We start from the raw sequence: 27,376 nt of genomic DNA, 5'->3' as shown, positions 1-27,376 counted from the left end.
GTGAATTTCATACATATGGCAATCATCTTGGCTAAAGATAAATGCAAAAATGGAGCTGCTGTTATTGGCAGGACTGATGCAGAGCTCTGGTGAGTAATGCTTCTCCATAGGAATCAAATGCAGTCTGTTTTCTTCCCATTTTGACTCACAGTGTAAATTTCAAACATTAAAGGTAAGTACATAAAATGCATAGCTGTGGATCAAGCAACACTTTGAAATATCTTTGTTTCAAACATTGTTCTGCCATAAGATTCCTTTTAATTGCAGGTACGGGATGATCTGCTGGCAACCAGAAATACTCAAAAGTACGGGAAAATAAAACTGGAATCAAAAATTTGGATTTATTTGGTAAAAATTCATATTCATGTAAAATACAAATTGTGACAGACAATAACACAAAGTATAAAATACACTTCAATGTAGTCCCCATGTGATTCAGTACAAAGTATGACTGACTTCATTTTAATATTTAATATATGAATGCAAATGTTCATTAATTTGAAAATCTTTACTTGAATATATGTTTTGCATCTGTCCAGGCTTTCAGCCATGTATTATATTGGAAAAGCTAGTAAAGAAACAATGTGGGGTTTTGCAGTGGCACACTCAAACTGCTTAAAGGACATGTTGCACAGAATTCATATTAACATAGATTTTGGCTGTTTGTTAGTTTGTGCACTGCTGTGAATCTTCTGTGAACATACGCCAATCAAAACAAACAGCTACAGAGACTGCTGAAAACAAAGTACTTGTGAGTACTCAATCTGAGTGTTTCTGACAGCGTTTACACCACTCTGAGCAAACATCCCAGCAAGCTTTTGAATGGAATGTAGACAAACTGTTGCTAATGTTAAGAACAAAGCTGCAAATTAATTGCAAAGTATACATAAGCGTGATGTTGTTCATGATGACTCATTTTTAAAGTGATAACTGTGTTCCTTTTGATGCTGTCGCAGTAGAAGCATCAGCCACTCTCCTCTGTGAGAAGACTGCATGTGCACATCTATTAGTCTTGAATGCAGCCTTGTAAAAACAGTCTCCATGAGAGACACAGCTTTGTGCATGCTCATAAGTGTTGTCATCGATGTAACTGTGAAAAATCTAAGAAATACATCTGTGTGACCAGGCAGCCTGCAAAAACAGCATTGTGGAAGAGTTTGACACACCCACACAGAATCATAGAGACTTTCCATGTACCCGTTCACAGCGGCAGTTACAATGGGGTTAAAAGCAGACTCGGCACACATTAGGATCCAAAATCCGACAGACTCTCTCAAAACATTAAGAGAGTTCTGGTGTGAAGTGTGTCATTTCCTCTCTGTATGGAGCACTGAACTGTGCTGGCAAGCAGAGCTCGTGCACAATTGTGAGCTCATAGAAAGTCCTGAAGCTCCTGTAAATCACATATTCCTGACTTTTTCCAACCATTAACGTAGTGGAGGTATAAGCGGGTAGCAAGCTGAGGCAGAGTCCAAAAAACAAGCAAAGTTCCAAATACATGGCGTCAAGGAGTTCACAGGGCTGAGGCAGAGGCAAAGTCAAAAAACAAGCTGAGTACAGGGATAAGACGAGGCAGAGGTTAATTACACAGGCAAGGTCAGAAATACAGCAAGGCAAAACAGGACAATGGCGTGAGGCTGGAAAGTGCAAAAATGCAACAATCTATTGAGGGACTGTGAGACTGTCAGGGCTTAAATACTAGTGGAAGAATCGGTGTGAAATGAGGAACAGGCGTGCAGAAGGTGCTGGAAGGGGCGTAACCGGGGAAGACAAAGGTAAGTGCAAGAGAGTGCAGTAAGACAAAAGCAAAGTGCATTGGGGCAAGATAATTAAGTGACAGAAAACCCAAAGGTGCAAAACGTGATGTGCTAGAATAACCGTAATAAACGCGAACAAAACAGAGAGGCAAAACTAAAAACTAAGGTGGCGAGTCAAAGAGTGGAAAGCCAGAAAACTAATGATAAGAACTAAAACGAGAGGACGTGATACAGGAAAGTGAATACACTAAACATGACAAAACAAACTATTGACAAACTATGGAGGCCATAGTGCTGCACACTGGGGATGTGAAGTTATGAAAAGAGAAGTTGAGATTCACAGTGTAAAAATGAAGGGGTAGATGTCGTATGCAGCAGCACTCAAAAGCATCCAACCACCAAAGAAAAATGTTGGAAATATTAGAAGGGAAACTGCATCAGTGACAAGAAATGCTCAAAGAGATGAAAATTAAGACATGGGAAGAAAAAGAGGGACTTAGTTATCTTTATTGCAGAGGTAAAAAAAAAAAAAAACCCCAGCTGACATTAAATCAAAAACAGAGGATTCAAATTATTACAAAGGCAGCAATACAAGTGAAGAGGGTGGAAAAGAAGGGTTAAAGTCACTACTGCTAGACTGAGAATTGGTCAAACTTTCTTGAACAGTACTCTCTTTCTCCTGGGAAAGCACCAGGGTGGATGATGTTTGGAATGTCAACAACCAGAGACCGTGCAGCATGCTCTCATATAATGTATTAAATATTCCAGAGAAAGGCAAGAGCTTCTCAGAATGTAGACAAATATGCCTGAAAAAAGTTTCTGTACTTGAAAGACACTGGTCTGAGAGAACACTGGTCGAGAGGATTTAGTACTGCTATAACGGACTGATGCAGAAGGCGGCAGCAATGCAACAATAAGGATGCCGCCTGCCGTTTAACGTAAAAGAAGAAGAAAAAAAGCAGAACCTCCACAGAAGAAGAAGAAATAAAAGATGCTTCCTCTTCGTGACAAATGGAAAGAGAAACCTCTCAGCGGCTCCTGAAAAGGTGGGCACTGTTTGGCACACATTTTATAGTGGGTGTAAATTCTCATTTAACGCTATCATTTTTCTGCGTCACTGCAGTCCATGTCTGTAAACACAATAAGTAGGTTAGCTAAAGCTAGATGCTTATGTGATGGGTATTAGCAGTAGCCTGTTTCAGCTAATGTAGCTTGAAGTCTGGCTTTAGTATGTTGTTTCTTTTCCGACTCTTTAATGTTCTGACAGGATGTTAGTACGTTGTTAGTTAGACGTGGTCTTTCTGATGAATATTGTTGTTTTGATTAGCCGATGGCCAGACTCCATTCACTAAACGGGGAGGTAAGAATTTGTGTCATGTTGAATGGTTTGCTGCAGGAACACATTTGAACAAAACATCAGTATTGGCTAAATAGAAGGCTTTCTTTAGGTCAGCCTATTTATGACATTTGTGTGACATGATATTGTTTTAAAATTTTTCCTATTTACATAGACTAAAAGTAATTCATCAGACAGCTGTACCAATAAACAAATTCAGCATCTCAGTTCGCTGTCACGGGCTGAACTTGCCCCTGTACCAGATTTGTATGTAACATGGAGTTGCGTCAGTATCTCAGTAATACTTGCAAATGCACAGAGGGTGATTTACAAATATCCCATGATTTGTACACGTGTTTTTTGGATCCACAAACACAAATTTCCGATATGTAACGTGTGTGTTGGTTTTTCAAAAAATGTGTATTTGTAAATCTAATTTTTTCATTTGTTAAAAAAAGGATTTGCAAAACTGAAAATTCCAGCATTTGTGGATCACCGATTACACGCATTCATTGTGTTACTTGTGCAATATTGAGACATTCTGAGTGCAAACTGCAGTTTAGTTTCACAAATATATGTTGCTATTCATATTTCCATCCAGTAGATGGCAGTGTTGTTCTATGCATTTTGATGGGCAGGGGGCGGTGCGACTAAACACCGACAGGTACCGAAAGGAGCCGAGAGGAGCCAACAGGAACTGACAAGAGCCCACAGGAGCCGGTGGGAACCAACAGGAAACTGACAGGAGTGCACTCACTCAGTGCAGCGCTTACAAACGATTTCCCCCTGCTCCCAGACAAAAATAACAGTATGTTGGTTATCATGTACATGATATAAAAAAATTAGTTTCATAATCTTTTGACGGCGTTTAATGCATGCGTGTCTTCACGTTGATTACAGGCACAGACAAAATAGTCAGATATATTCTGACTTGTTTGACACTCACCTCAAAGGTGCTGATGAATTGTAATCCTAACTCAGGAATTGTGACGCTCGTTTAGTGGACTTGGGTTCATGTCTTTGAAATGTCATCATTACATATAGTGTGAACGGTTATGTATATAAACTGTTAGTAATACATGCATTGCGTATGCACACATTATAGGTAACTGAGAGTAACATCAGTCTCCTCAATCAGAAGTGGAGCGCCCACAAGTCTGAGGACCGGCAGGTGTTGATCCAGAAAGAGCCAACGAGAGGACTGGCTCACCTGTAAAGAACCAGATAAAAGGTGGGCGGTTGACACATAGACGACTGCAGATGGCTGGCTTTTGGATAACTTCCGCTGGCCAGAGTGCGAATGTATCGACTGGGGAGAGAGGAGGAACGCAGTGGCATCCATTGCTGCTGGTGTTCTGGTAAGAAATGGCTGTGGTGTTTGACACCTTCAGCACAGTGACAATAATGGGTGATGACAAAAAAAAACCCAAACAAACAAAAAAAACCCTCCTAGGCCATCCGCCATGAGGACCCCTAGAACTGAAAGGCACTGCCATTTTGAAGGGTCACACGTGAAATCCTCCTGGTTCGGTCGCGGCAGCATCACTTCCGGTTTGCTTCCGCGTCAGACCAGTATCCGCCTCATCAGCCACACGGATCCCATAGAGTTGGATATAGCGAAGCTAGAGGGTGGAGTCATACCTGGCCATGTGCCATCAAGGAGCATGTGCTGCCATTATCAAAGGGCAGGTGACACTGTGTGATTGTGCAGTCTTGTTTTCAGACAGATTTTACTTGGATTTAGACTTTTACTTGGACGGCTTTGACTTGGACTGGAGTTTACATAAATGCATGTATGCATTCACTCTCTTTAAACCCACGGTCAACCCCAGAGTGTGCAGTGAGCATTATTTTGTGCCAATTTAACTTTGGCTTTATTTGCATTGCATGATGCACCATGCTTAGCGATGATCGGGTTTTCATGTCAATGTTATGATCCTGAAGCCCTGCTATTTCTGCCAAGAATGTAAGAAATTGAACCCCCCCCAATTTAATTAATAATATTATTTTAATCGAAAAGCGAACCAAAAACAAGTATGTACAGCATTTACCGTCCATGGGGAGCACCCCTAGAACCGAAGGGTGCTGCCATTTTGCATAGTCACATGATGTGATCTAAAATAGTGTTGGGGGGGAAAAAATTTATTCTGAAATGTGCAGGGGAAGAAATCTAAGATGAGCCACAGATCTGAACTTCAATTAGAGTAAAACTTGCTTAAACTGTCATCATATAAATCGAATGCTTGCACTCATCAACAGCAGAAGTTCCAATGCTCTTGCATGGTTTTCCATGTAATAAACACCTTATATACCGGATTTTGTATAATATATTTTCACTCACATAGGACAAAACTTACCCTCCCATCACAATTAATTCCATTAAAAACCCCTCGCATGTACTGGACAGAGCAGTCTGGGCGTGCCCACTCACAACAGAGGTATGAAATTAAGATCAGCACTGACACTCGCCAATTTGAGGAAAGTGGATACCGTATTTCCTTGATTAAAAACACGAGCAATCATTTATTTTTTTCAAACCATGCCCAGATCCGGCGCCCAAATGAGGTGGTGATTATTAACAAAATGCTGCTTCGTGCCTGCACTCTAATATGGTGTTAAGTTTCACACATATCCCTGGATGTGGTAAATCAAAGACAACCACTTTAGATCAGAGCTCTCCGCGTGGCGCCGAACCCTCTTTGTACCCTGATGCGAACCTGCTTTAACAATGGAGACCACAAGGGCTGTGATGGATCACTTTTATGTTACTCACACGATGCCACACATGCTTTCTGCCGTCTGCCCTGAACAGTGAAAATCGAGATTCATCCAATCATGATTGGAGCATTTTAAAATTTTGACCCCTGTGTAATTCTTTATTGACCCCTGTAGCTAATTAGAAGCCAGCTCCAGGATGGCCCCATATCTTGAAAATAAACATTAGCTCATTTAGAATTGTGTGCCAAGGTTTATGCTTTTATCACAAAATGCACAGTTGTTATGGAAATTTTAGTTAAGCTGCTCCACTATGGTGACTCTTGTTACATTTGCTGTTTTTCATAAAGGGACAGCATTAAATTGAACCCTGTGATGATTTGTCAGACTGATACACAAAAACATGGAACGGTTTCATAGAGGGAAAAACTTATCAGGTGAACTGACGAATGTGTTTGTGTAAAATATTTTCTTCCCGGCCTTCTGACTTTTTACGCTGCGCCACCTGCATCAGCTAGCAGCAGAATCTGATAGTGACTTTCTGCCACCACAAATGCAGCTCGAATGCATGTGGACATGCGCCTGTGATTATTTTAAAGCTGCAAAACAACAAGAATGTTGCTGAAGGAGGAATAACATGAATTATTTGTTTCCGACTGGGCGCACACCACTAAATATCTTTGTGCAAACCTTTACTTTGGGTAAAGCCCGATGTTTACGCCAGCAGAGCGGAGCCGTGCAAAACTTTTTATGAGGTGGCCACCTCACATTTCTCTGAGCAGGAAAAACCCTGATATACCTTTTTCAGGATCAATACCATTCAGCAACGTCGGCAAACGTATTTTTTTCCTTTCTGGAGATCAGTGGACTCTTTAGCTCACTATATATCAAAGCTCACTGAGAAAGGATTAATGGTTGGAACAGCACACACTTATTGATTGAGATCAGAGGCAACAGTGTGCACATTTTGTCCTCATCTTCCTGATAGATCTTTGAAATTATTGCTGTGTATGGACAATGTGCATCTGGTTTCACAGGGTGTCTCTAACGGTGCACAAGCACTGCCAGACTACTTTTGATGTGAGAGTGGAGCTTTTTCTGCATCGAGGTTTATGCAATTACCGTATTTGCTAGTCGCACTGGAGTATAAGTCACATTTGTCCAAAAATGTCTCTTTAAGAGAGAGAGAGGAAAAAAAAAAAAGTCACACCGGAGTATGTTGCATTTATCACTTCATTAAGAAGACGCAAAATGGATTAAATCACTGTATTATTCATTTATAAGACACAGGTGTAAAGGAGCACAGCTAGCGAGCTAATTAATGTCACTATAAGGGCACAAAATGCCAGTAAACTGCTTCTTTCAGCCACTGAACAGATGATCATATGTGAGGTGAACGTACCACACGATGAAACGTTTGAAAACCCCGTGAATCTTTTATATATTTAAAACAAATGCAGTGCTTTAGCCATCAGAAGCTAAGAGCTAATTAATGTTTTTGTTACAAGCACAAACTGCTTTAAGCCACTGAAAATGCGATCATATGTGAGGTGAATATACATAATTTAAATGTAATTTTATACTCATTTTTTAGTACATTTAAAAAATAAACTCACCATTAAATTTGAATTTATGCTCAATGTAATCAAGTCCTGTTAGTAGGTTTCCACCTCTCTCAGTTTTTAAATTGAAAAGGCAGTTTAATGGATGGTTTCTGGCAGTTAAATGGACTCTCTAGTGATGGTGACAGAGAAGAGAACACTGGACAAACTGCTGGACATTCTGGATGATGCCAGTCACCCTCTGCACACCGTCATCAGCAACCAAAGGAGCTTCTTCAGCCACAGACTGCTCCTTCCCAAGTGTAGGACCAACAGACTGAAAAACTCCTTTGTCCCTCAGGCCATCAGACTGTACAACTCCTCACTCAGGGGGAGGGGGAGTAAGAGGAAGACAGAGGACGGGAAGGAGAGGAACAGTAGTAGCGATCAGTATGTCTGGTATTTATATTTGTGTATGGTGTATTTATATTTGCAGTTTGTTTGTTTTTGTTTTTTTTTTACTTTCACTTTTGATGCTCTGTGTGCTTCTTACCTTGTGTGCTGCTATACAATGCTGCTGTGCATATAGTATTTGATAAACCTCACTTGCCAATGCCAAAAGACTCTCTGGCCACAGAAGCCAGAGCCCATGGGTTTTAGCCTTCTGGTCAGAGCATGTGCCTCCCATGCTGGATATTTGGAGTTTGCATCCCGAGGTGGAGCGACGGAGGAGAGAAACACATACACAATGCAGAGGTTAGACATGAACATTTCCAAGTCACTGATGATGTCTTGTACTTTAATTACATCAGTTATGAAGATATACAAACAGTATAGTACTCTATGGTAAGTCCGTGTGGAGCAGACGGGTCTCAAAAAGTAAGGGACCGTGCAAGGAGGAGATGAGTGAGGAAAGCCGCCAAGACGACCCTGAAGGCGTTCTAGGCTTCTGTGGCTGCAACTGCAGAAATTGTACATAGTACAAGTTTTTTTCATTTTTCATCACTGGTTAGTGGAGTGGTATAGAGGATTTTTTTTTTTTTTTTTAATAGAAAACTTCAAAGTTCATCTACAATTTGCCAGCAGGCACATTGGACATGCAAGCCAAGAAAATTCTTCTGTGCTCCATTCCAATATGAAGCTATGAATGGTAATGCACAGGAGCAGAAGAGGGAAGTCAAACAGCTAGGAGTTATGGAGAACATGCAAATGGTTGGTGAGACAGAAGAAGATGCAGAGGACAGGGTATGATGGAAATGGTTGATCTGCTGTGGTGACCCCAACTGAGCTCCTGTTAAAAAGGATGTTTTCAGTAAACTTGCTGGACAGATAGAATTTTTTTTTCTTGCATTAGCTGTCAGTAGGATGTCGTCATTATACTGAGATTTCTGGGTTTTCACAAATCCCTCTCTACCTGGCTGATTCCTCTTTGTCTTCCACGGCATCTGGTTACTTGATAGAGTAATCAGTAAAAGGTGTCAAACTTTAGTTTCATCTTGTATGTATTTATCTCCCCCCCCCTCCATTAGTTCTTCACAGGCTGGTGGGTTATGATTGACGCAGCAGTGATGTATCCATTGCAGGAGCAAATGAATCACGCCTTCCACACTTGTGGTGTCTTCTCAACCATAGCATTCTTTATGTAAGGATAACACACACACACACACTGGGGGTCTGTCTGCAGAAATAACTAACTCAATACTGAGATAATTTTGCTGGTTGTATTAAACTTAAAATATTTATGATTGCTGAGGAGGAGATTCGATCCATATGTTTATGTGACACTAAAAAAATCTGCAGAAACACGTATGTTTGCATTTCAGATTGGCACTGTCCTTGACTAAGTTTAACAGATTGAAACTAAATAAACATCAGCACTAGGATTATATAAAATTTTGAAGAATAGTATTAGGTCTTCAGGTGTGTGTGTGTATATGTATGTGTATATACAACCCCTGGCAAAAATTATGGAATCACCGGCCTCGGAGGATGTTCATTCAGTTGTTTAATTTTGTAGAAAAAAAGCAGATCACAGACATGACACAAAACTAAAGTCATTTCAAATGGCAACTTTCTGGCTTTAAGAAACACTATAAAAAAAATTGCGGCAGTCAGTAACAGTTACTTTTTTAGACCAAGCAGAGGGAAAAAAATATGGAATCACTCAATTCTGAGGAATAAATTATGGAATCACCCTGTAAATTTTCATCCCCAAAACTAACACCTGCATCAAATCAGATCTGCTCATTAGTCTGCATCTAAAAAGGAGTGATCACACCTTGGAGAGCTGTTACACCAAGTGGACTGACATGAATCATGGCTCCAACACGAGAGATGTCAATTGAAACAAAGGAGAGGATTATCAAACTCTTAAGAGGGTAAATCATCACGCAATGTTGCAAAAGATGTTGGTTGTTCACAGTCAGCTGTGTCTAAACTCTGGGCCAAATACAAACAACATGGGAAGGTTGTTAAAGGCAAACATACTGGTAGACCAAGGAAGACATCAAAGCGTCAAGACAGAAAACTTAAAGATCGTTATGACTGCCATTGTTACTTTGCAGCTAAACAGAAGCTGCTCTGACCAGAAAGATCGATTCCAATGCTGAACATCACACTGATGCTTAAATGTGACGGCAGCACTGCAGCCACACACTACAGCCGTCTGTTTGCTGTGGTAACGATGCAGCCTTTTGACTTTGCACATTTGATCTCAGCAGTGCAGTGGAGCAGGTTTGTCACTGCACAGAAACAAGCTGTGTATGACATCTGCAATGTCCAGCACATAAAAGAATTGCACAGAACATCCTGTTCCTCGCACTGTGTAACTATTCAGTTTGTCTTATTTTTTTATTTTTTTTTAGGATCAATGCTGTTTCTAATGGACAAGTGAGAGGGGACACATATGGTGAGGGCTGCCTTGGCAGGACAGGTGCGTTACAAGGGAAATCCTTATTCTTGCTTCTATTATTACTATTTTCAAAGCACTTTCTGTTGATAGTTAAGTATTGATATTTACCAAGGAAGAAGTAGCATGGGGGCTATTACTGTACTCTTAATTGTCATACGAGGACATATTTTACATGATACATAAAATATTTTGGAACATTTATTGTACCTTCTAGGGTAAAAATGTTTCCTCAACAAACATACACAATATAAAACTACCAAATAAATAGCTGCACTTCATTCACAGTGTTTCAGAAATACCAGCTCTTTGAACAGAGCTTTTGATTAATCGATGCAAGTAATTGTTAGTTTCAGCCCTAAAGTAACCACTGTGAAACAGTCACAAAATATTTAATTTCTCTGATTCACTGATGTTTTAGCTGAAAATAGTCACACTCTCTGTTCACAGGGTAACGTGCTCAAGCACCACACTGTCTTTCTTGCTTTCTTGAGTCTTAAAAGGAAAGTAAACAGGAGCAGACAACAATTTAAAAGGAAGCAAAACACACATTATGGAGCTCTTTCAGACTGGAGACAAGTCTAAAATCATGTAGAGCTGCTGTCAGATTTCCCAGATAATTGGCCCATCTACTGACGACAAACTGTGCTCTCAGACTTAGTGTGGTATAATAAAAATACATGGGGAGATTTATATACTGCTTGTACTGCCCACTCCTATGTAGCAGTAGTATTTGTTAAATGTGGGGCATTTGTGTCACACGTATGTGTTTCTTTATAAACAGAAAAAAGGAGTGAGTTCAGTGTCCTACATATGACCAAAAGTGTTGTGCAGGGATTGGTATGATTGCTGAAACCCACTGAAAACAACAATTAGTCAGATATGAAGAAAAGTTGTGGTGATTGAACAAAGTTGCAGCGTCACACAGAAACCAGGGGGATTGGTTGAACTTGCATGAATTGTTGTGATTATGACATCACAACTTCCTGTAGGGGCTGGACTTTGGCTGTATCTACCTCTGAAAACATGACGTTCTTCCGTTTAACAACAGTTGCAAAAGGATGAAGTTAGGGCAGCTAGGAAGAGCAGAAAGGCAGTTGGTCCAGATGACATTCCAGTAGAGACAATGGAAATGTCTTGGAGACATGGCAGTGGAGTTTCTAACCAGATTGTTTAATAAAATCTTGGAAAGTGAGGGGATGCCTGAGGAGTGGAGATGAAGTGTGCTGGTTCCTATCTCTAAGAACAAGGGTGACCTGCAGAGCTGCAGTAACTACAGAGGCATAAAGTTGATCAGCCACAGCATGAAGTTATGGGAAAATAGTAGAAGGTAGGCTTAGCAATCAGGTGAAAATCCGTGAGCAGCAATATGGTTTCATGCCGAGAAAGAGCACTACAGATGCAATGTTTGCTGTGAGAATACTGATGAAGTATTGAATTCCAGAAGGAGTTGCATGGTGTGTTTGTGGATTTAGAGAAAGCTTATGATAGGGTGCCAAGAGAAGAGTTGTGGTATTGTATGAAGAAGTCTGGAGTGGCAGAGACGTATGTGAGGGTAGTGCAGGACATGTGCAAGACTAGTGTGACAGCGGTGAGATGGACAATAGGAATGACAGACTCATTCAAGGTGGAGGTGGGATTACACCAAGGATCAGCTCTGACTCCTTTCTTGTTTGAAATGGTGATGGACAGGTTGACTGATGAGATCAGATAGGAGTCTCCATGGACTATGATCTTTGCAGATCACATTGTGATCTGTAGTGAGAGTAGAGAGCAGGTTGAATCCAGCCTGGAAAGGTGGCGCTATGCTCTGGAGAGCAGGGGAATGAAAGTCAGTAGGACCATGGCTCAATACATGTGTATGAATGACAGGGAGCCCAGTGGAATAGTGTGGTTACAAGGAGTAGAAGTGGTGAAAGTGAATGAGTTTAAATACTTGGGGTCAACTGTCCAAAGTAATGGAGAGTGTGGTAGTGAGGTGAAGAAGAGAGTGCACGCAGGGTGGGTGGAGAAAGGTGGCATGAATGTGCCGAGACATTCTTGATAAAAAAATCTACTAGTATGATGAAGATGAAATAAGGATGGACATTTCAGCAAGACAGTGATCCCAAACACGCAGCCAAGGAAAATCTCAACTGGTGACAGAATGAAAATGAAGCTGACTTGAGTCCAATAGAAAATCTGTGGAAAGAACTAAAGATCAGAGTTCATAGAAGAAGTCCAGGGAACCTTTCATATAAGAAGAATGTGCCAAAATCTCACCTGAGCAGTACATGCAACTAGTTCTCTATACAGGAGTCATCTTGAAGCTGTTATTACCAACAAAGCCTTTTGTGCAAAGTATTAAATCAATTTCTGTAAGCGTGTTGAATACATTTTCTCTAGTGTCATTCCATTTTCACTCACTCACTCACTCACTCATCTTCAACCGCTTTTCCGGGTTCGGGTCGCGGGGGCAACATCTCCAGCAGGGGACCCCAGACTTCCCTTTCCCGTGCCACATTGACCACCTCTGACTGGTGGATCCCGAGGTGTTCCAAGGCCAGTGTGGAGATATAATCTCTCCAACTAGTCCTGGGTCTTCCCCAGGGTCTCCTCCCAGATGGATGTCCCTGGAACACCTCCCTCGGGAGGCGCCCAAGAGGCATCCTTACCAGATTCCCGAACCACCTCAGCTGGCTCCTTTCAATGCAAAGGAGCAGTGACTCTACTCCCATCTCTAAGGGAGACACCAGCCACCCTCCTGAGGAAGCCCATTTCGGCCACTTATACCCGCGATCTCCATGTTCTTTCGGTCATGACCCAACCCTCATGACCATAGGTGAGAGTAGGAACGAATTAGTTTTGGTTTCTTTTCATGTGTGGATTACTTGGGTGTTACCAACATATGGTGAAAATTTCATGTCAATAGTACCTTTTAGAAATATATTTACTGAGGAAAATGGTAACGTGTTCAATACCTGCTGTACAACCCCAATTCCAATGAAGTTGGAACGTTGTGTAAAATGTAAATTTAAAAACAGAATACAATGATTTGCAAATCCTCTTTAACCTATATTCAATTGAATACACCACAAAGACAAGCTACTCGTATTTAATGTTCAAACTGAAAAACTTTGTTTTTGTGCAAATATTTGCTCATCTTGAAATGGATGCCTGCAACATGAAAAGCTGGGACAGTTGTATGTTTACCACTGTGTTACATCACCTTTCCTTCTAACAACACTCAATAAGCGTTTGGGAACTGAGGACACTAATTGGTGAAGCTCTGTAGGTGGAATTCTTTCCCATCCTTGCTTGATGTACGACTCCAGTTGTTCAACAGTCTTCGTTGTCGTATTTTGTGCTTCATAATCCACCACACATTTTCAATGGGCGACAGGTCTGGACTGCAGGTAGGCCAGTCTAGTACCTGCACTTTTTTACTACAAAGCCACGCTGTTGTAACACATGCAGAATGTGGCTTGGCATTGTCTTGCTGAAATAATCAGGAACGTCCCTGAAAAAGACATTGCTTGGATGGCAGCATGTGTTGCTCCACAACCTGGATGTACTTTTCAGCATTGATGGTGCCATCACAGATGTGCAAGTTGCCCATGTCATGGGCACTAACACACGCCCATACCATCACAGATGCTGGCTTTTGAACTTTGCGCTGGTAACAATCTGGATGGTCTTTTTCCTCTTTTGTACAGAGGACACGACGTCCATGATTTCCAAAAACAGTTTGAAATGTGGACTCATCAGACCACAGCACACTTTTCCACTTTGTGTTTGTTCATTTCAAATGAGCTCGGGCCCAGAGAAGGCGGCGGAGTTTCTGGATGTTGTTGATGTATGGCTTTCACTTTGCATGGTAGAGTTTTAACTTGCACTTGTAGATGTAGCGACGAACTGTGATGACTGACAATGGTTTTCTGAAGTGTTCCTGAGCCCATGCGGTAAGATCCGTTACACAATGATGTCGGTTTTTAATGCAGTGCCGCCTGAGGGATCGAAGGTCACGGGCATTCAGTGTTGGTTTTTGGCCTTGCCGCTTACATGTAGAAAGTTCTCCAGATTCTCTGAATCTTCTGATTATATTATGGACTGTAGATGACTCGTGTAGGGAATGTGGTCTTGCATGATTAGACAGCATGATTATTGCACAGGGGTGCAATAATCATGCTGTCTAAGCAAAGAAGTGGTCATTGACACAGATTTAGACAGATTTGTGAACAATATTTTAGAGAAATAGGTCTTTTGTGTGTATAGAAAATGTTTTAGATCTTTGAGTTCAGCTCATAAAAAATGGGAGCAAAAACAAGTGTTGCATTTATATTTAAGTGTATATTATTCCTCAGACGTCTTAACAGAGCTGTAAACCTCATCTCATTGTCCAGTACAGTTTTGTACTGTGCAATGACAAAGCTATTGTATACATGTAAATTAGACATAACTTACTGAAAGCATGTATTTGACAGAATGGAATATGTACAGTTGTGGGAAATTAAGATTAAACATTTTTCACCTGGGTGTATGTAAGTGTATGTCCACAACTGTAGATATTGAATTTGCATGTCAGGAGCAAAGCAGCATTATAAGCAAATACAATTTAAAATCCACCATTGTTATTATTTAAAACTGCTGTCCTAAATTGATGGTGTTACACACAGTGCATCTGAAGCACTGCTGGTGCTGAGTGTAGCTGTTGTGCTAATTACAGTGATTTTCTTGTCTGTGTCCCTGCAGGAGCGCGCCTGTGGCTGTTTATTGGCTTCATGATGATGTTTGGATCACTTATCGCTTCCATCTGGATTCTGTTCGGCGCCTACGTAGAACCAAGTGCGTTTCTGAGAGCTTCATTTTCTTTTGGTCTGTTTTCTTTCCCACTTGCTGTTTCACCCTTCTCCCACTGCATCAGGGTTTTTTTTGTTGTTGTTGTTTGTTTGTTTTGCAGTAGTCATAGCTTTGCTTCAACATTCACCCACTCACATACGGTGCATCCAGAAAGTATTCACAGCACTTCACTTTTTCCATATTTTGTTATGTTACAGCCTTAATCCAAAATGGGTGACATTAATTTTTTTGGTCAAAGTTCTACTCACACAACCCCATAATGACAACATGAAACAAGGTATTTTGAAATTTTTGTAAACTTATTTAAAAAAACAAAAGAAAAAACATGTACATAGGTATTCACACCCTTTGCTCAGTACTTGGTTGATGCAGCTTTGGCAGCAATTGGGCACTGCAGTCTTGTTTGTGGGTGGGCGCTAAAGGGGTAATTTATAACGCAGTTTTTCTATATCCGGGGACAGCCCTCATCTGTCCCCAGCAGACACATGGCACTTTCTCTGAGTTTTTTGGCAAATTACACGGCAAACAAAGTGAAATTGGAAAGAAAAAGTTACGATGCGGTGCAAAGTGGACATGTGTTGCGGTTTGTTTATGACATGGGGCTCAAACATGTCGAGGCGGTTGTGCAGGCGAGGGAACTCTGCCTTGGTGTGTAAGCTAAAACTTACCGACACGACCTCTCCTTTTTGTCTTCTGTTCCCTTCTCCATTGGGAACCAAAAAAACTGCACATTTCATGAAGCTGATGTTAGCTGGGCAGCCATATAAAATACCATCTGAGGTTGGTAACCTGAAGTCTCCCTCTCTCATAGGGGGAAACTTTAAACAGAGTTTATTATTCCAAATGAATTGAGTGAACATCTTTCATAAAACAAAGCTGGTAATGGCAGTGGACGTGTCTGGAAATAATACAAAAATTTAGGTAAGATTGTTATTTTTATAGTATTTATTCATACCATCATAGCTATACTGTAGGGACATTAGCCCATCGGTTTAATGCTTCCTTGACTTCATCTACCAGGGGGTCATAATTTCCTGGAATTGTTTTGTTGAGTTCTTCAGTAATTTCAGCACCTAACTATTTACTATCTTTAGTAGTTGTTGTAAATGTAGTGTTTATAGTGGGAGGGTTTTTTTTTCTGTTTTACTCATTAAGAAACATTAATGCTGGTTTAGAGCTATTATTTTTATATCTGGACAATTCTCCAGTCATCTATTACTCTCATCAAATTTGAAATACTATTTCTTAAATTTCTCAGAAAAAAATACATTATCTACGAATAAATAAATCTGATGATTTCTTCCTCCACTTCTGATACAGTGGAAACACTGTGACTTCCCAATTGTTTCTGTATCAACATTCTGAAAATATCGCTTTTTGTACAGCTGTATAATGAAAACCCAGCCATTGTCAACATGCTTACTTTCCAAGTAATGAGGAAATTGAATGCAGCATCTTGCACTTGGTTTCAAAACAGAAGGTTCCCAGTTCAAGACCTCCCATGTCCCTTTTCCGTGTAGTGCCAGAAAGAAAATCTGGTGTAAAACATGCATCAAAAAGCAAAAAGGGAGAAGTTAAAAGAACTTACTAATGAATGAAGAGTATGAAATCTGATGTAGTTGAATCTGCTGAAAGTCTACACTTCAGTCAGATTTTGATTCAGTCGGCTCCTTTGTGGTTGTGTCCAGAGACAAAATGATGAAAACATCACTGATCAATAATTTATGGATCCTTTTATTTGGAGTTTAAACAGCTTAACTTTAGAAATGTGAATATAGAGAGGTCTGAATTCCTGAAAAGTGTTATATTTTAAAAACATAATGTGTAAAAGCCCATGAGTTTCCAAACTTTTGCCCGTTGCTGTGTTAAAATTACATTTAAACTGGCAAAATTTGAGATAAAGATATTAATAAATACCAGCTGTTGTTTTTTTTTTTGTTTGTTTTTTGTGATTCTTGCTGACACATAACAAATTCATAATCTTAAAACACCTTGAGGTCCTGTCACACTCTTGATGATTTAGCTTGCGCATGCTGATGTATTAAAAATGTGCAGAATATGCTGGTATACGTTTAATAAGTTATGGGTACGTTTTATATAAGTTAGGAGCATGTTGAAGCTCGCTGGTATACGGAGAGGTCGTAGAAAAATGTTTAGGCATGCACAATATTTTCTATGTGTGCCGATGTATGGCTCATACACGGGCCATAAGTTGTAAGTAAGTTATGCACACGCTCACACGTTGCTTGTAGGTCAGAATATGTCGAGATAATGTCTAGCCTACCCATAACCTATAATTAACTTGCTTTGAGCCTGTGTGTAACTTATTTCCAACGCATATTTATGTATGCGGACGTATTTGATGTGTTCCAGATGACCACAGAACACTGAACTTGTCAGCTACCACTTAATGGTGTATTGTGTGTTTCCACAATGGGTACCAAAATATCCGACCTGTACTGTACCTTTTTTTTTTTTTTTAAACACCCCTCAGCTGAAGTCCCAAAATTGCAAAAGAGAGGCGCTAACCAGCTAAAGTGAAACCTGCAGTCCTCAGACTGTTTCATATATTAAACCCATTCACACACTGGGTACATATGAAAGTCTTAATCTTACCGGTTACATTGTTCGAGTCGGATTCATCATCACAGCCTGACGAAAACTTATCCACATGAAGCATCCTTATTTGGGAAAATGACATCTGGAAATACTTTAATTCCTTGTGGCTGAAGAAACGTAGCATTTTAAAAGCAGACCCTCTGTGTTTGTCTGCTCCTGGTCCATTTCTCAGCCTGAAGCAGAGAATGCTGGCGCTTTGTCTGACAACTAGACAATAACTTATTTTAAAAGTTGAGTCACAGCACCTCATTCATTCACGTCAGCATTTACCACAGACATCATTCAATTCTTCAGCATTCTGCACACCATGAAAATAAATCCCATCATCCACCAAGACAAAAATAAAATGAAAAGAAATGATAAATTACTCCATGTTGTACAACCCAGACTAATCGGTGGAAAACGTGGTTGTTGGAGTACGCTGGCTAAATCATCATCGTGTGACAGGTTTTGAGAAGATGTGATGGCCATTTACTCTTGACATTTTATTACACTAGTAAATTGGTTTCTCATTAAAAAAGAAAAATGATCAAGCGATGAGATGAAAATTTTCATTATTTATAGCTTTATTTGTAATTCATGCTGTTACCGAGCAGGAGCTGAACTGCAGTCTTTGATTAGCAGCCAGCCTTTATGAGCTGCAAACCATTTTAATGATGCAGTTATTTATACTCATGTAGTTATCTGGCAAAAAGAGAAGGACGTGAACATCTGTGAAGACTGACAGTCTGTCATTATACTGTCTTTCAAACCAAATCCACTCATGGGTAAATAACCGGTGTTGAAATAATTGAATTGTGATTCATATTTTTGTTCACCCTTAGAGAAAGAAGTGGCACCAGGGCTGGCTGTGTTCTTCCAGAACACCTTCATATTTTTTAGGTGAGTTCAACATGGAACTGAAATCACTTTAGTACTCAAGATTCAAATATTGTACTACCACCGCAAAGCTACCAGTATTTACCAAAGATGCATACACTGCAATTTGAAAAACTCATTACCGTACTGATGACAATGCAGTAGAGTTAATTTAATAAGACAGTGGCTGTGATTGGAGAAACAGTTTGTAGTGTAATGTTTTGTCTGTTGCATCACCGGTTAAAGTTTCATGCTGGAGTAGTGCAGAAAACAAATTTTTTTAAACATGATATTTCAGCTGCAGTTTGCCAGAAGGCACATGTGAGACTCCAGTCTTGATTGAATAAATCATTCATTAATTTTCTGATGCTTATCTGGGTCTGAGTTATGGTGGCAGTAGAGCAAGCTTCTCATCCCACACTGCCCTATCTTCAGCCAAATTCTCAAGCTCTTCCTGGTGGATTCCAAGGCGTTCCCACCCAGTGTGTCCTGGGTTATCCATGGGGACGCCACTGTGCTTGGAAGACTTCCCTATGGAGATGAACTGGGGCATCCTTACCAGATGCCAGGACCACTCAGTCTCTTCTGGATAGTCAAGCTTCTCAACCTGTCCTGGAGTGTAAGGCCAGATACTCAAAAGAAGAATCTAATTTCTGCTGTTTTTCTGCAACCTTGTTCTTTCAGTTATTGTCCAACATTCATGACCATACAGTAGTGTTCAGAATAATAGTAGTGCTATATGACTAAAAAGATTAATCCAGGTTTTGAGTATATTTCTTATTTTTACATGGGAAACAAGGTACCAGTAGATTCAGTAGATTCTCACAAATCCAACAAGACCAAGCATTCATGATATGCTCACTCTTAAGGCTAAGAAATTGGGCTATTAGTAAAAAAAAAAAAAAGTAGAAAAGGGGGTGTTCACAATAATAGTAGTGTGGCATTCAGTCAGTGAGTTTGTCAATTTTGTGGAACAAACAGGTGTGAATCAGGTGTCCCCTATTTAAGGATGAAGCCAGCACCTGTTGAACATGCTTTTCTCTTTGAAAGACTGAGGAAAATGGGACGTTCAAGACATTGTTCAGAAAAACAGCGTAGTTTGATTAAAAAGTTGATTGGAGAGGGGAAAACTTGTATGCAGGTGCAAAAAATGATAAGCTGTTCATCTACAGTGATCTCCAGTGCTTTAAAATGGACAAAAAAACAGACGCGTGGAAGAAAACGGAAAACGACCATCAAAATGGATAGAATAATAACCAGAATGGCAAAGGCTCACCCATTGATCAGCTCCAGGATGATCAAAGACAGTCTGGATTTACCTGTAAGTGCTGTGACAGTTAGAAGACGCCTGTGTGAAGCTAATTTATTTGCAACAATCCCCCACAAAGTCCCTCTGTTAAACAAGACATGTGCAGAAGAGGTTACAATTTGCCAAAGAACACATCAGCTGGCCTAAAGAGAAATGGAGGAATATTTTGTGGACTGATGAGAGTAAAATTGTTCTTTTTGGGTCCAAGGGCCGCAGACAGTTTGTGAGACGACCCCCAAACTCGGAATTCAAGCCACAGTTCACAGTGAAGACAGTGAAGCTTGGTGGTGCAAGCATCATGATATGGGCATGTTTCTCCTACTATGGTGTTGGGCCTATATATCGCATACCAGGTATCATGGATCAGTTTGGATATGTCAGAATACTTGAAGAGGTCATGTTGCCTTATGCTGAAAAGGACATGCCCTTGAAATGGGTGTTTCAACAAGACAATGACCCCAAGCACACTAGTAAACGAGCAAAATCCTGGTTCCAAACCAACAAAATTAATGCCTCGCAGATGTGAAGAAATCATGAAAAACTGTGGTTATACAACTAAATACTAGTTTAGTGATTCACAGGATTGCTAAATAAGCAGTTTGAACATAATAGTTTAGAGTTTGTAGTGTCAACAGCAGATACTACTATTATTGTGAACACCCCCTTTTCTACTTTTTTTTTAAACTAATAGCCCAATTTCATAGCCTTAAGAGTGTGCATATCATGAATGCTTGGTCTTGTTGGATTTGTGAGAATCTACTGAATCTACTGGTACCTTGTTTCCCATGTAACAATAAGAAATATACTCAAAACCTGGATTAATCTTTTTAGTCACATTATTAGTCACTACTATTATTCTGAACACTACTGTAGGTGAGGATACAAGCGTAAATTGACTTGTAAATGGATAGTCTCACCTTCTGGCTCAGCTGCTTCTTCACCACGACTGTCCGGTCCAGCATCTGAAAAACATCAAACGCTGCCCCAATCAGTCTGTCAATCACATACTCCATTCTACCCTAACTTGTAAACAAGACCCAGAGATACTTAAACTCTTCCACTTGGGGCAGAACCTCTTTCCTGGTCCAGAAGGAACAATCCACCGTCTTCCGACAGAGGAACATTATCTCAGATTTTGATGTGCTGATCCTCATCCCAGTTGCTTCACACTCGGCCTCAAACGTGCTCAGTGTGCATCTAGGGTCACTGTCTGAATCCAACAGAACCACATCATCTGCAAAAAGCAGAGATGCAATTCTGATGTCACAGAACTGGACACCAACCAGTCCCTGACTGCTCCTTGAAATCCTGTGCATGAACTTCACAAGCAGGATTGGTGTCAAGGGGCAGCTCTGGTGGAGTCCATCATCCACCGGAAACAGGTCTGATGTGATGCAGAGAATGTGGACCCAGTTCTACTTTGGATGTGTAGAAACTGGCTCACTTATTGCAGTGGTTGTAGTACCCTGTACTCCCGCAGCACTGCGCCCACAGGAGGGCACATCAAACTACCCAGTTGTACACTTTTTCCAATTCCATAAAACATATGTAGACTGGATGGTCATACTCCCAAGACCCGTCTAAATGGTCACTGTGTAACTATCTTCAGACCTGACTGGACTTGCAGTTTACACTGCACCATATTATTGTGTGTTCACGTGTTTTATTCATTCATTCATTTATTTATTTAAAGTAGTTTTGGTCTGCTGGTCTAAACAAACGAGGTATTGTGAATTTGTGTTCAATATTCAACAACGGCAGCATTAACCACCAGAGCATTAGGGTCCTCAATACTGAGGGACAAACTCACTGTCTGAGCACTAAGACTGGTCAAGGACACAACTACGGTCGGCTAATTGCTGTGCTCATCGTGAGTTTACATAGTCAGTTGACTTTCTTTTTTTTTTCTTCTTCTTCCTTTTTTTGCATTAAAAATGCCACAACAGTTTGTGTGGCACAAACAGTGTTTCCAGATGGCTCACCATAACGTTGTTCTTGCTCTCTCTCTGTAGCACGCTCATCTACAAGTTTGGCCGGACTGAAGATTTATGGGGTTAAAGGTCAACTTGGATTCTTCTCTCTACAGCTCTTTTTTTTTTTTTTTTTCTTTCTTTCTTTCTTTTTTTTTAAATGGCCAGTCTGTTTCTCCACTGACGCCTACATTATGCAGATTGGCCAAAGTGTGATGTTTCCCTGAACAAACACTCAATCTCTCTTTTTAAGAATATAGTTTAGCAGCAATACCTGCTCCACAGCATAGAAAGTTAAGAAAGTTTTTAATTTACATAAAAGATCTTTTTGGGAGGGGTGAGGTTTCTTTAATAAACATGAACATTTATGTTTTTTTTTTTTTTTATTATTACTATTATTGCTTTTATTTGATGGCTTGATCATCTTAGAAATTGTGGATATGATGTACTTGAGAATTTTTTGTCAAATGAAAAGCAACTGAAGTGGCTGTCAACAGATATACCGATTAGCTGTATTGAGCTCCAATTATTGCAGAGTTAACATTTGACAGTGATCAGGAAGAGAAAACAGGCCAACAAGACATGGTTCCCATTATGTAAGAATGAAATACAACAATTTCATTTACAATGGGACAACTGACAAATATCGTGGCAACAAATCTATAATATTTTCACATAAAACATTGTATTTAGTATTTGTTTATATGCATTATATATGTTTTATTTATCAGTGCCGATTAATTTGTTGTTGTTTCTTTTGTTTGTTTGTTTTTTTAGGCTTGTTAAAAAATATTTAAGGCTCTTTTGGGGCTGGGTGATATGGCAAAAAATATAACCCCCCCCCCCCCCCCCCCCCCCCCCCCCCCCCCGTATCAATCACTTTTGGTATTTATCCCGAGATATAATTTGATAATGCTGCTAGTTTGAAGAGTGTAATAATTAAAGCCTGAAGAAACTGTCAGATTGAAAAAAAAATTGTTATAGCAAATACACTCGCAATTGATTTTGTAATTAAAAAATGATATCTTAACGATGTCATTGATGAGGAATCTCCTCCTGACATATCTGGCAGATATATATTTATATACTGTACCAGTCAAAAGTTTGGACACACTTACCTTTTTAGTTGAAAGGTAAAGTAAGCTGTTTATGTCCACATTAATGGATATTTGTCTGCATTTTTCGTTGGCATTAATAGAATATTTCTGGGCTGACGGGGCTTCTCGCCGCCTGTTCCAGAGACCAGAGGCTAGCTAATGTGTGACTGACCTACTGAATAAGGAATAATTTTGCAGCTTGTGTAGAGGAAACACTGGTGAGATAAGTAGCACCTGTGGCACAAAAGATGTGAAACTGATGGGGCATTTTTCAATTGAATGCAAAAATGGTCCATGGTGCGTGCCCTTCCCAATCTATGATTTAATTTCAGATTGTTGCGATGCTAAGCTTTGCTAAAACACCAAATTTATAAACTGGTGGTTGTGGGGGGTTGCATAGTGGGCCTGGTAGCCCGCAGTCTAAACTTGATGTTTTAATACAAAAATAGAAAGTTCCACTTTGAAGTGTTTAGTTCATAGAAACTCAAAACACAACGATCAGCTCAGTGTTAAAATTTTTACTTGTTAAACGAACTGTGGCAGTATGCGTTTGTTTCCTGACCAGGTTCCCAGTTCAAGGCCACCCCCGCCCATTCTCCATGTAATTTGGAGTTGGGTCAGGAAGGGCAACCAGTTTAAAACTTGTGCCGAATTAACATGCACATCTGTTATGGATCTGCTGTGGAGACCCCAACAAATGAAAGAGAGAAGCTGAAAGAACTTACTGCTGTAACTTTCATACTCAAGTTTTGATTGATACTGTAATTGTTTTGCTGCTGTGCGAGTTATTCTGAAATTATTGGTGGGGGGATCAAACATAATATTTTTTTAATACCGTAGACTGAAAAGCCGATTATTTTTTTATTGTATGCCAGATAAACCACAACTGTTTATTTGTGGTGTTATTTATGTGCAGTCTTTGAAAACATGTACAGTGAATCAAAGGTAACCATATGGGTATATTTTATCAACATATGCTTCCATGAATTTTTAGACTTTTTTTTTTTTTGTAAGTTATCTACAACAGCCTATGGCACTGAAACATACAAGGAATAAGAGCTTGAAGTGCAGCTTCAGGTTGAAGATATTTCCATCCATATCAGTTGAACAGTGCAAGAATTACTAAATGTACCCCCCCCCCCACCCCACACACACACACACACACACACACACACACACACACAGTTTTTCGAATTACCACTAATATTTGGGCATTTGCCTGTTAAGCTTTGTCAAGGCCAAATGGGTATTATACTCAAGTGGTAACCTTAGGCGGTTCCAAATAAGAGAGACCCAGAAGAACAAAACGTTGCTGTATGTAGTCACAAAGTAGATTTTGTTTGTAGCCATTGTAGGACCTGAAGTGGTCTTGTGAAGCTGTTCTTCACTCCTTGCTGTCTCATGTAATGTGTGCAACAGGCCAGTTTTTACAGAAACCAGTTCCTCAACGAACTCGTGTAGTCGACACAATAAAGGTTGTCAAATCAACTTCTCTGCCTTGAGGAATTTATTTCAGGAACAGTTGTTTACTGACTCCATTCACTGACTGAGCCTTTAGGCCCAAGCTGAGATGCAAAGAAGCACAATTTCTTTATAAAAAATTTTTAGCTTTTGCCAGCTTCGTCGTATCAGCACATTATTGGTGTGACCTGTGTCGCTACATCCTGCTCGTGGCAGGAATTCCCAACCAGCGGTATAGGAGGCAGGCATTTTTTTTTTTTTTTTTTTTGGTCTGTTGGGGTGCCCAAATTTATGCACCTGCCTAATTTTGTTGAATTATTGCACACTTTCTGTAAATACTAGAGACTTCATTTCACTTCGCAAATATCAGTGTGTTTATCTGCTATATGACATATTTAACTGAAATTGCTGATCCAGACAACCAATGATTTATAAAGGAAAATCGTGAAAATTATCAGGGGTGCCCAAACTTTTGCATACAACTGTATTTATTCTGCTTTTTGGCGTGCTGATTGGCTGCTGTTTCCAAGATACTGAAGGTTTTTATTTTTTTTAAACGTCTCCTTAATTATATTGTGTTGATCATAAACATTTATCTTTTCATGCTTCTCTGATTGTTTATATAATAATATTTCACCTGTTCTCTTTTTGTTACACTTTCAAAATCAGCAAAAGCTGAGAGAGATTCTCAGGTTCCAACTCACTGAGTGTGTCAATTATTCATCTGGTAATCCAGAGATTCAGGTTTGAAGATCTGATGATGCCACAGCGTGACACATTTGTGAATTCAGAAGTCTTTGCCATTTTATTTTGAAGTATCTTATAATCTGCAGGTTTTATTTGTACGAGACATTTTATAATTGAATTTTTTTTCTTATGGATGTAGTATTTGTCTCATGGTGAGGGTTATTGCGGGCTACAGTCAGCTATAGTTTAGTTCAGACCACTTCAAATAATGCATATTGTCATTGTTTATCAGTAATGTTAGAAATGGTCAAACATTCATAATATAAATTTAAAAATATTATAACTTAGCAATTTTCAGCCAATCCTCAAACTGTCCTGTGTTGTGAAAATTCTGGAATTATTAGTTAATGAGTTCAAATTATTCCTCTAAAGTAATTCTGTGTTAAAATGCATCAACCTGGTTTCAGACTAAACACAGAACTGTTAGTGTGACAACTGTGATGGTAAATTATATTTTAGCTGCAGTCGATGAAACTAAACGTTGTGCTGCACTTTCTGTTGATTTAGCCAAACATTTGATACTATTGCTCATGCTCTAAACTAATTAATAATAATCCCAACGAAAACAATAGGGTTCCCTGTTCCCAGCAGGTCTTGGACACATTCTGTATGTTGTCACTCCAACGACACCTGAGCAGGGTGGCCTCTGCACTGATCTCTATAAAACACTGGATCGCTCATTGGCCAATATTTTTTGAAGCAAACCGGCCGCCATATTACCACTCCCACGTTCCGCTCCTGAACGCTATTTTCTATTATCTTTAATAGGCGTACGCAACTTTATTCTTTGTAATTTTGTTAAAAAATACCTTCATGTGCAGCTATAAACTGCGCAAATCGCCAGATCAAAGGCTGTGAACGAATATTTCACCCGTTAGTATGACTGAAATGGGAAGTAATGAACAATAATTTAATAATAGAGTTCTCTCCCTTGACAAAGATAATGATAATAAGTGGCTTATTAACACACGTAACCACATGTTGCGTTTTGTGTTGGAGGAACTATTTTAAGAAATTTATTTGGTCTACTTGTGCATAGTTTTGGAGCTTTACGTGTTGTTGCTACAAACTGTTACTTATATTAGGCTGAAGCTCATAGAGCTGTGTGTAATAAATGTCATTGCAGGGAAAACTAACTCTCCTGTAGCTAGTTAAGTGGTATTTTATTCATTTGGTGCAATTATTTCTGTATTATCCATCATGACTTTTGTTGTCCATCCACTTTTGTTCATGATATGGTACCCATACATACATACACACACACACATATATATATATGTGTGTGTGTGTGTGTGCTGATGATGATTCCACAAAACTTGTATAAACTTTGATTAAAGCTTGATCATTTTTAGAATTCAGTATTTGTCCCAGTGAGATATGAGTAATTGAGAGTAAAAGGGAAGAAAGTGTCAAAGTAATAAAAGAAAGAAAATTAATCCAACAGCTAATTATGGCAGGCATAGATTAGAAGGGATCAATCTTACATTATCCGAAGAACAAAAAATAAGTAAATGAGATAATCAGCTCAATTATTACTTGAAAATGTTGACGTTCTAATAAGTTGTTTATGTTCGGTCTGCATAAGTTGGGCGTGACAAGATGGCCGCCAGGTTGCTTCAGCGGATCGGTCGCGTGATTTTTGCGTCCCGCGGCCATTTTGGATTACGACGCTGTGGTCGCTGTGATACGCTACGTGCATTTAGCGAACAACTGTAGAAGCTTCAACAATGGTCAACTTTTGTGCTGTTATCGGTTGTTCAAACAGAGGTGACAAAAATGAGGCAGGTCGGTCATTTTACAGGCTACCAGCAGTTATTGTGCATCAAGGAGTGGAGTGTTACGAGCTGTCTAAGCGACGCAGAGAGACCTGGCTCAGCAGAATAGGCAGAGCAGATCTGAAGGAATCAAATTATCCTTACACCCGAATTTGTAGTGACCACTTTACAACAGGTAAGAAGCTCCTATTATTATAATATTTTGAGTATATTTACAAGTTTATTTCTGTACGATGTGACACAAAAATCAAACAGATGCAGTTACCTTGATTCTTGTTGACGCAGGAGAACATTCTAGTGCAGCAGATAATATTTACAGAGGAATCCTGCAAATGGTGATACAAGCACCAAATTTGGCAAAAGTACACCTTAGATATTACTCGTTTGAATAAACTGACGGGCCACTTGACCCTGTGCAAATGACGTCACGAAACTTCCGTTCCG

General features: G+C 39.7%; 1 protein-coding gene across 3 annotated transcripts; it reads left to right on the top strand.

Annotated features, from left to right (window-relative positions):
- Positions 1-2,701: 2,701 nt before the first annotated feature.
- On the top strand, positions 2,702-24,038 carry LOC117524224 (transmembrane protein 50B-like). Of its 3 annotated transcripts, XM_034185997.1 has the most exons (8): positions 2,702-2,803; positions 4,199-4,451; positions 8,879-8,991; positions 10,214-10,281; positions 14,989-15,081; positions 18,540-18,597; positions 21,895-21,957; positions 22,002-24,038. In XM_034185997.1, exons 3-7 carry the CDS (start codon positions 8,900-8,902, stop codon positions 21,938-21,940), a joined length of 357 nt encoding a protein of 118 aa, XP_034041888.1. In that variant the 5' UTR covers positions 2,702-2,803; positions 4,199-4,451; positions 8,879-8,899; the 3' UTR covers positions 21,941-21,957; positions 22,002-24,038. The 3 variants fall into 3 exon arrangements, with proteins under 3 accessions (XP_034041888.1, XP_034041889.1, XP_034041886.1); XM_034185998.1 differs by having other exon boundaries at positions 4,199-4,324; positions 21,895-24,038; XM_034185995.1 differs by having other exon boundaries at positions 21,895-24,038.
- Positions 24,039-27,376: the final 3,338 nt, after the last annotated feature.

The sequence above is a fragment of the Thalassophryne amazonica genome, chromosome 14, assembly GCF_902500255.1.
Source record: "Thalassophryne amazonica chromosome 14, fThaAma1.1, whole genome shotgun sequence".
Classification (NCBI taxonomy): domain Eukaryota; kingdom Metazoa; phylum Chordata; class Actinopteri; order Batrachoidiformes; family Batrachoididae; genus Thalassophryne; species Thalassophryne amazonica.
The sequence above is the reverse complement of the archived record's forward strand: the minus strand, read 5'-3'. Positions and strand labels throughout refer to the sequence as shown.

Coding starts and splice junctions, on each gene's coding strand:
- LOC117524224 (XM_034185998.1), top strand. CDS start 8,900: ATGATTGACGCAGCAGTGATGTATCCATTGCAGGAGCAAATGAATCAC. Junction 10,282..14,988: donor GGGCTGCCTTGGCAGGACAG/GTGCGTTACAAG, acceptor GTGTCCCTGCAG/GAGCGCGCCTGTGGCTGTTT. Junction 15,082..18,539: donor CGGCGCCTACGTAGAACCAA/GTGCGTTTCTGA, acceptor GTTCACCCTTAG/AGAAAGAAGTGGCACCAGGG.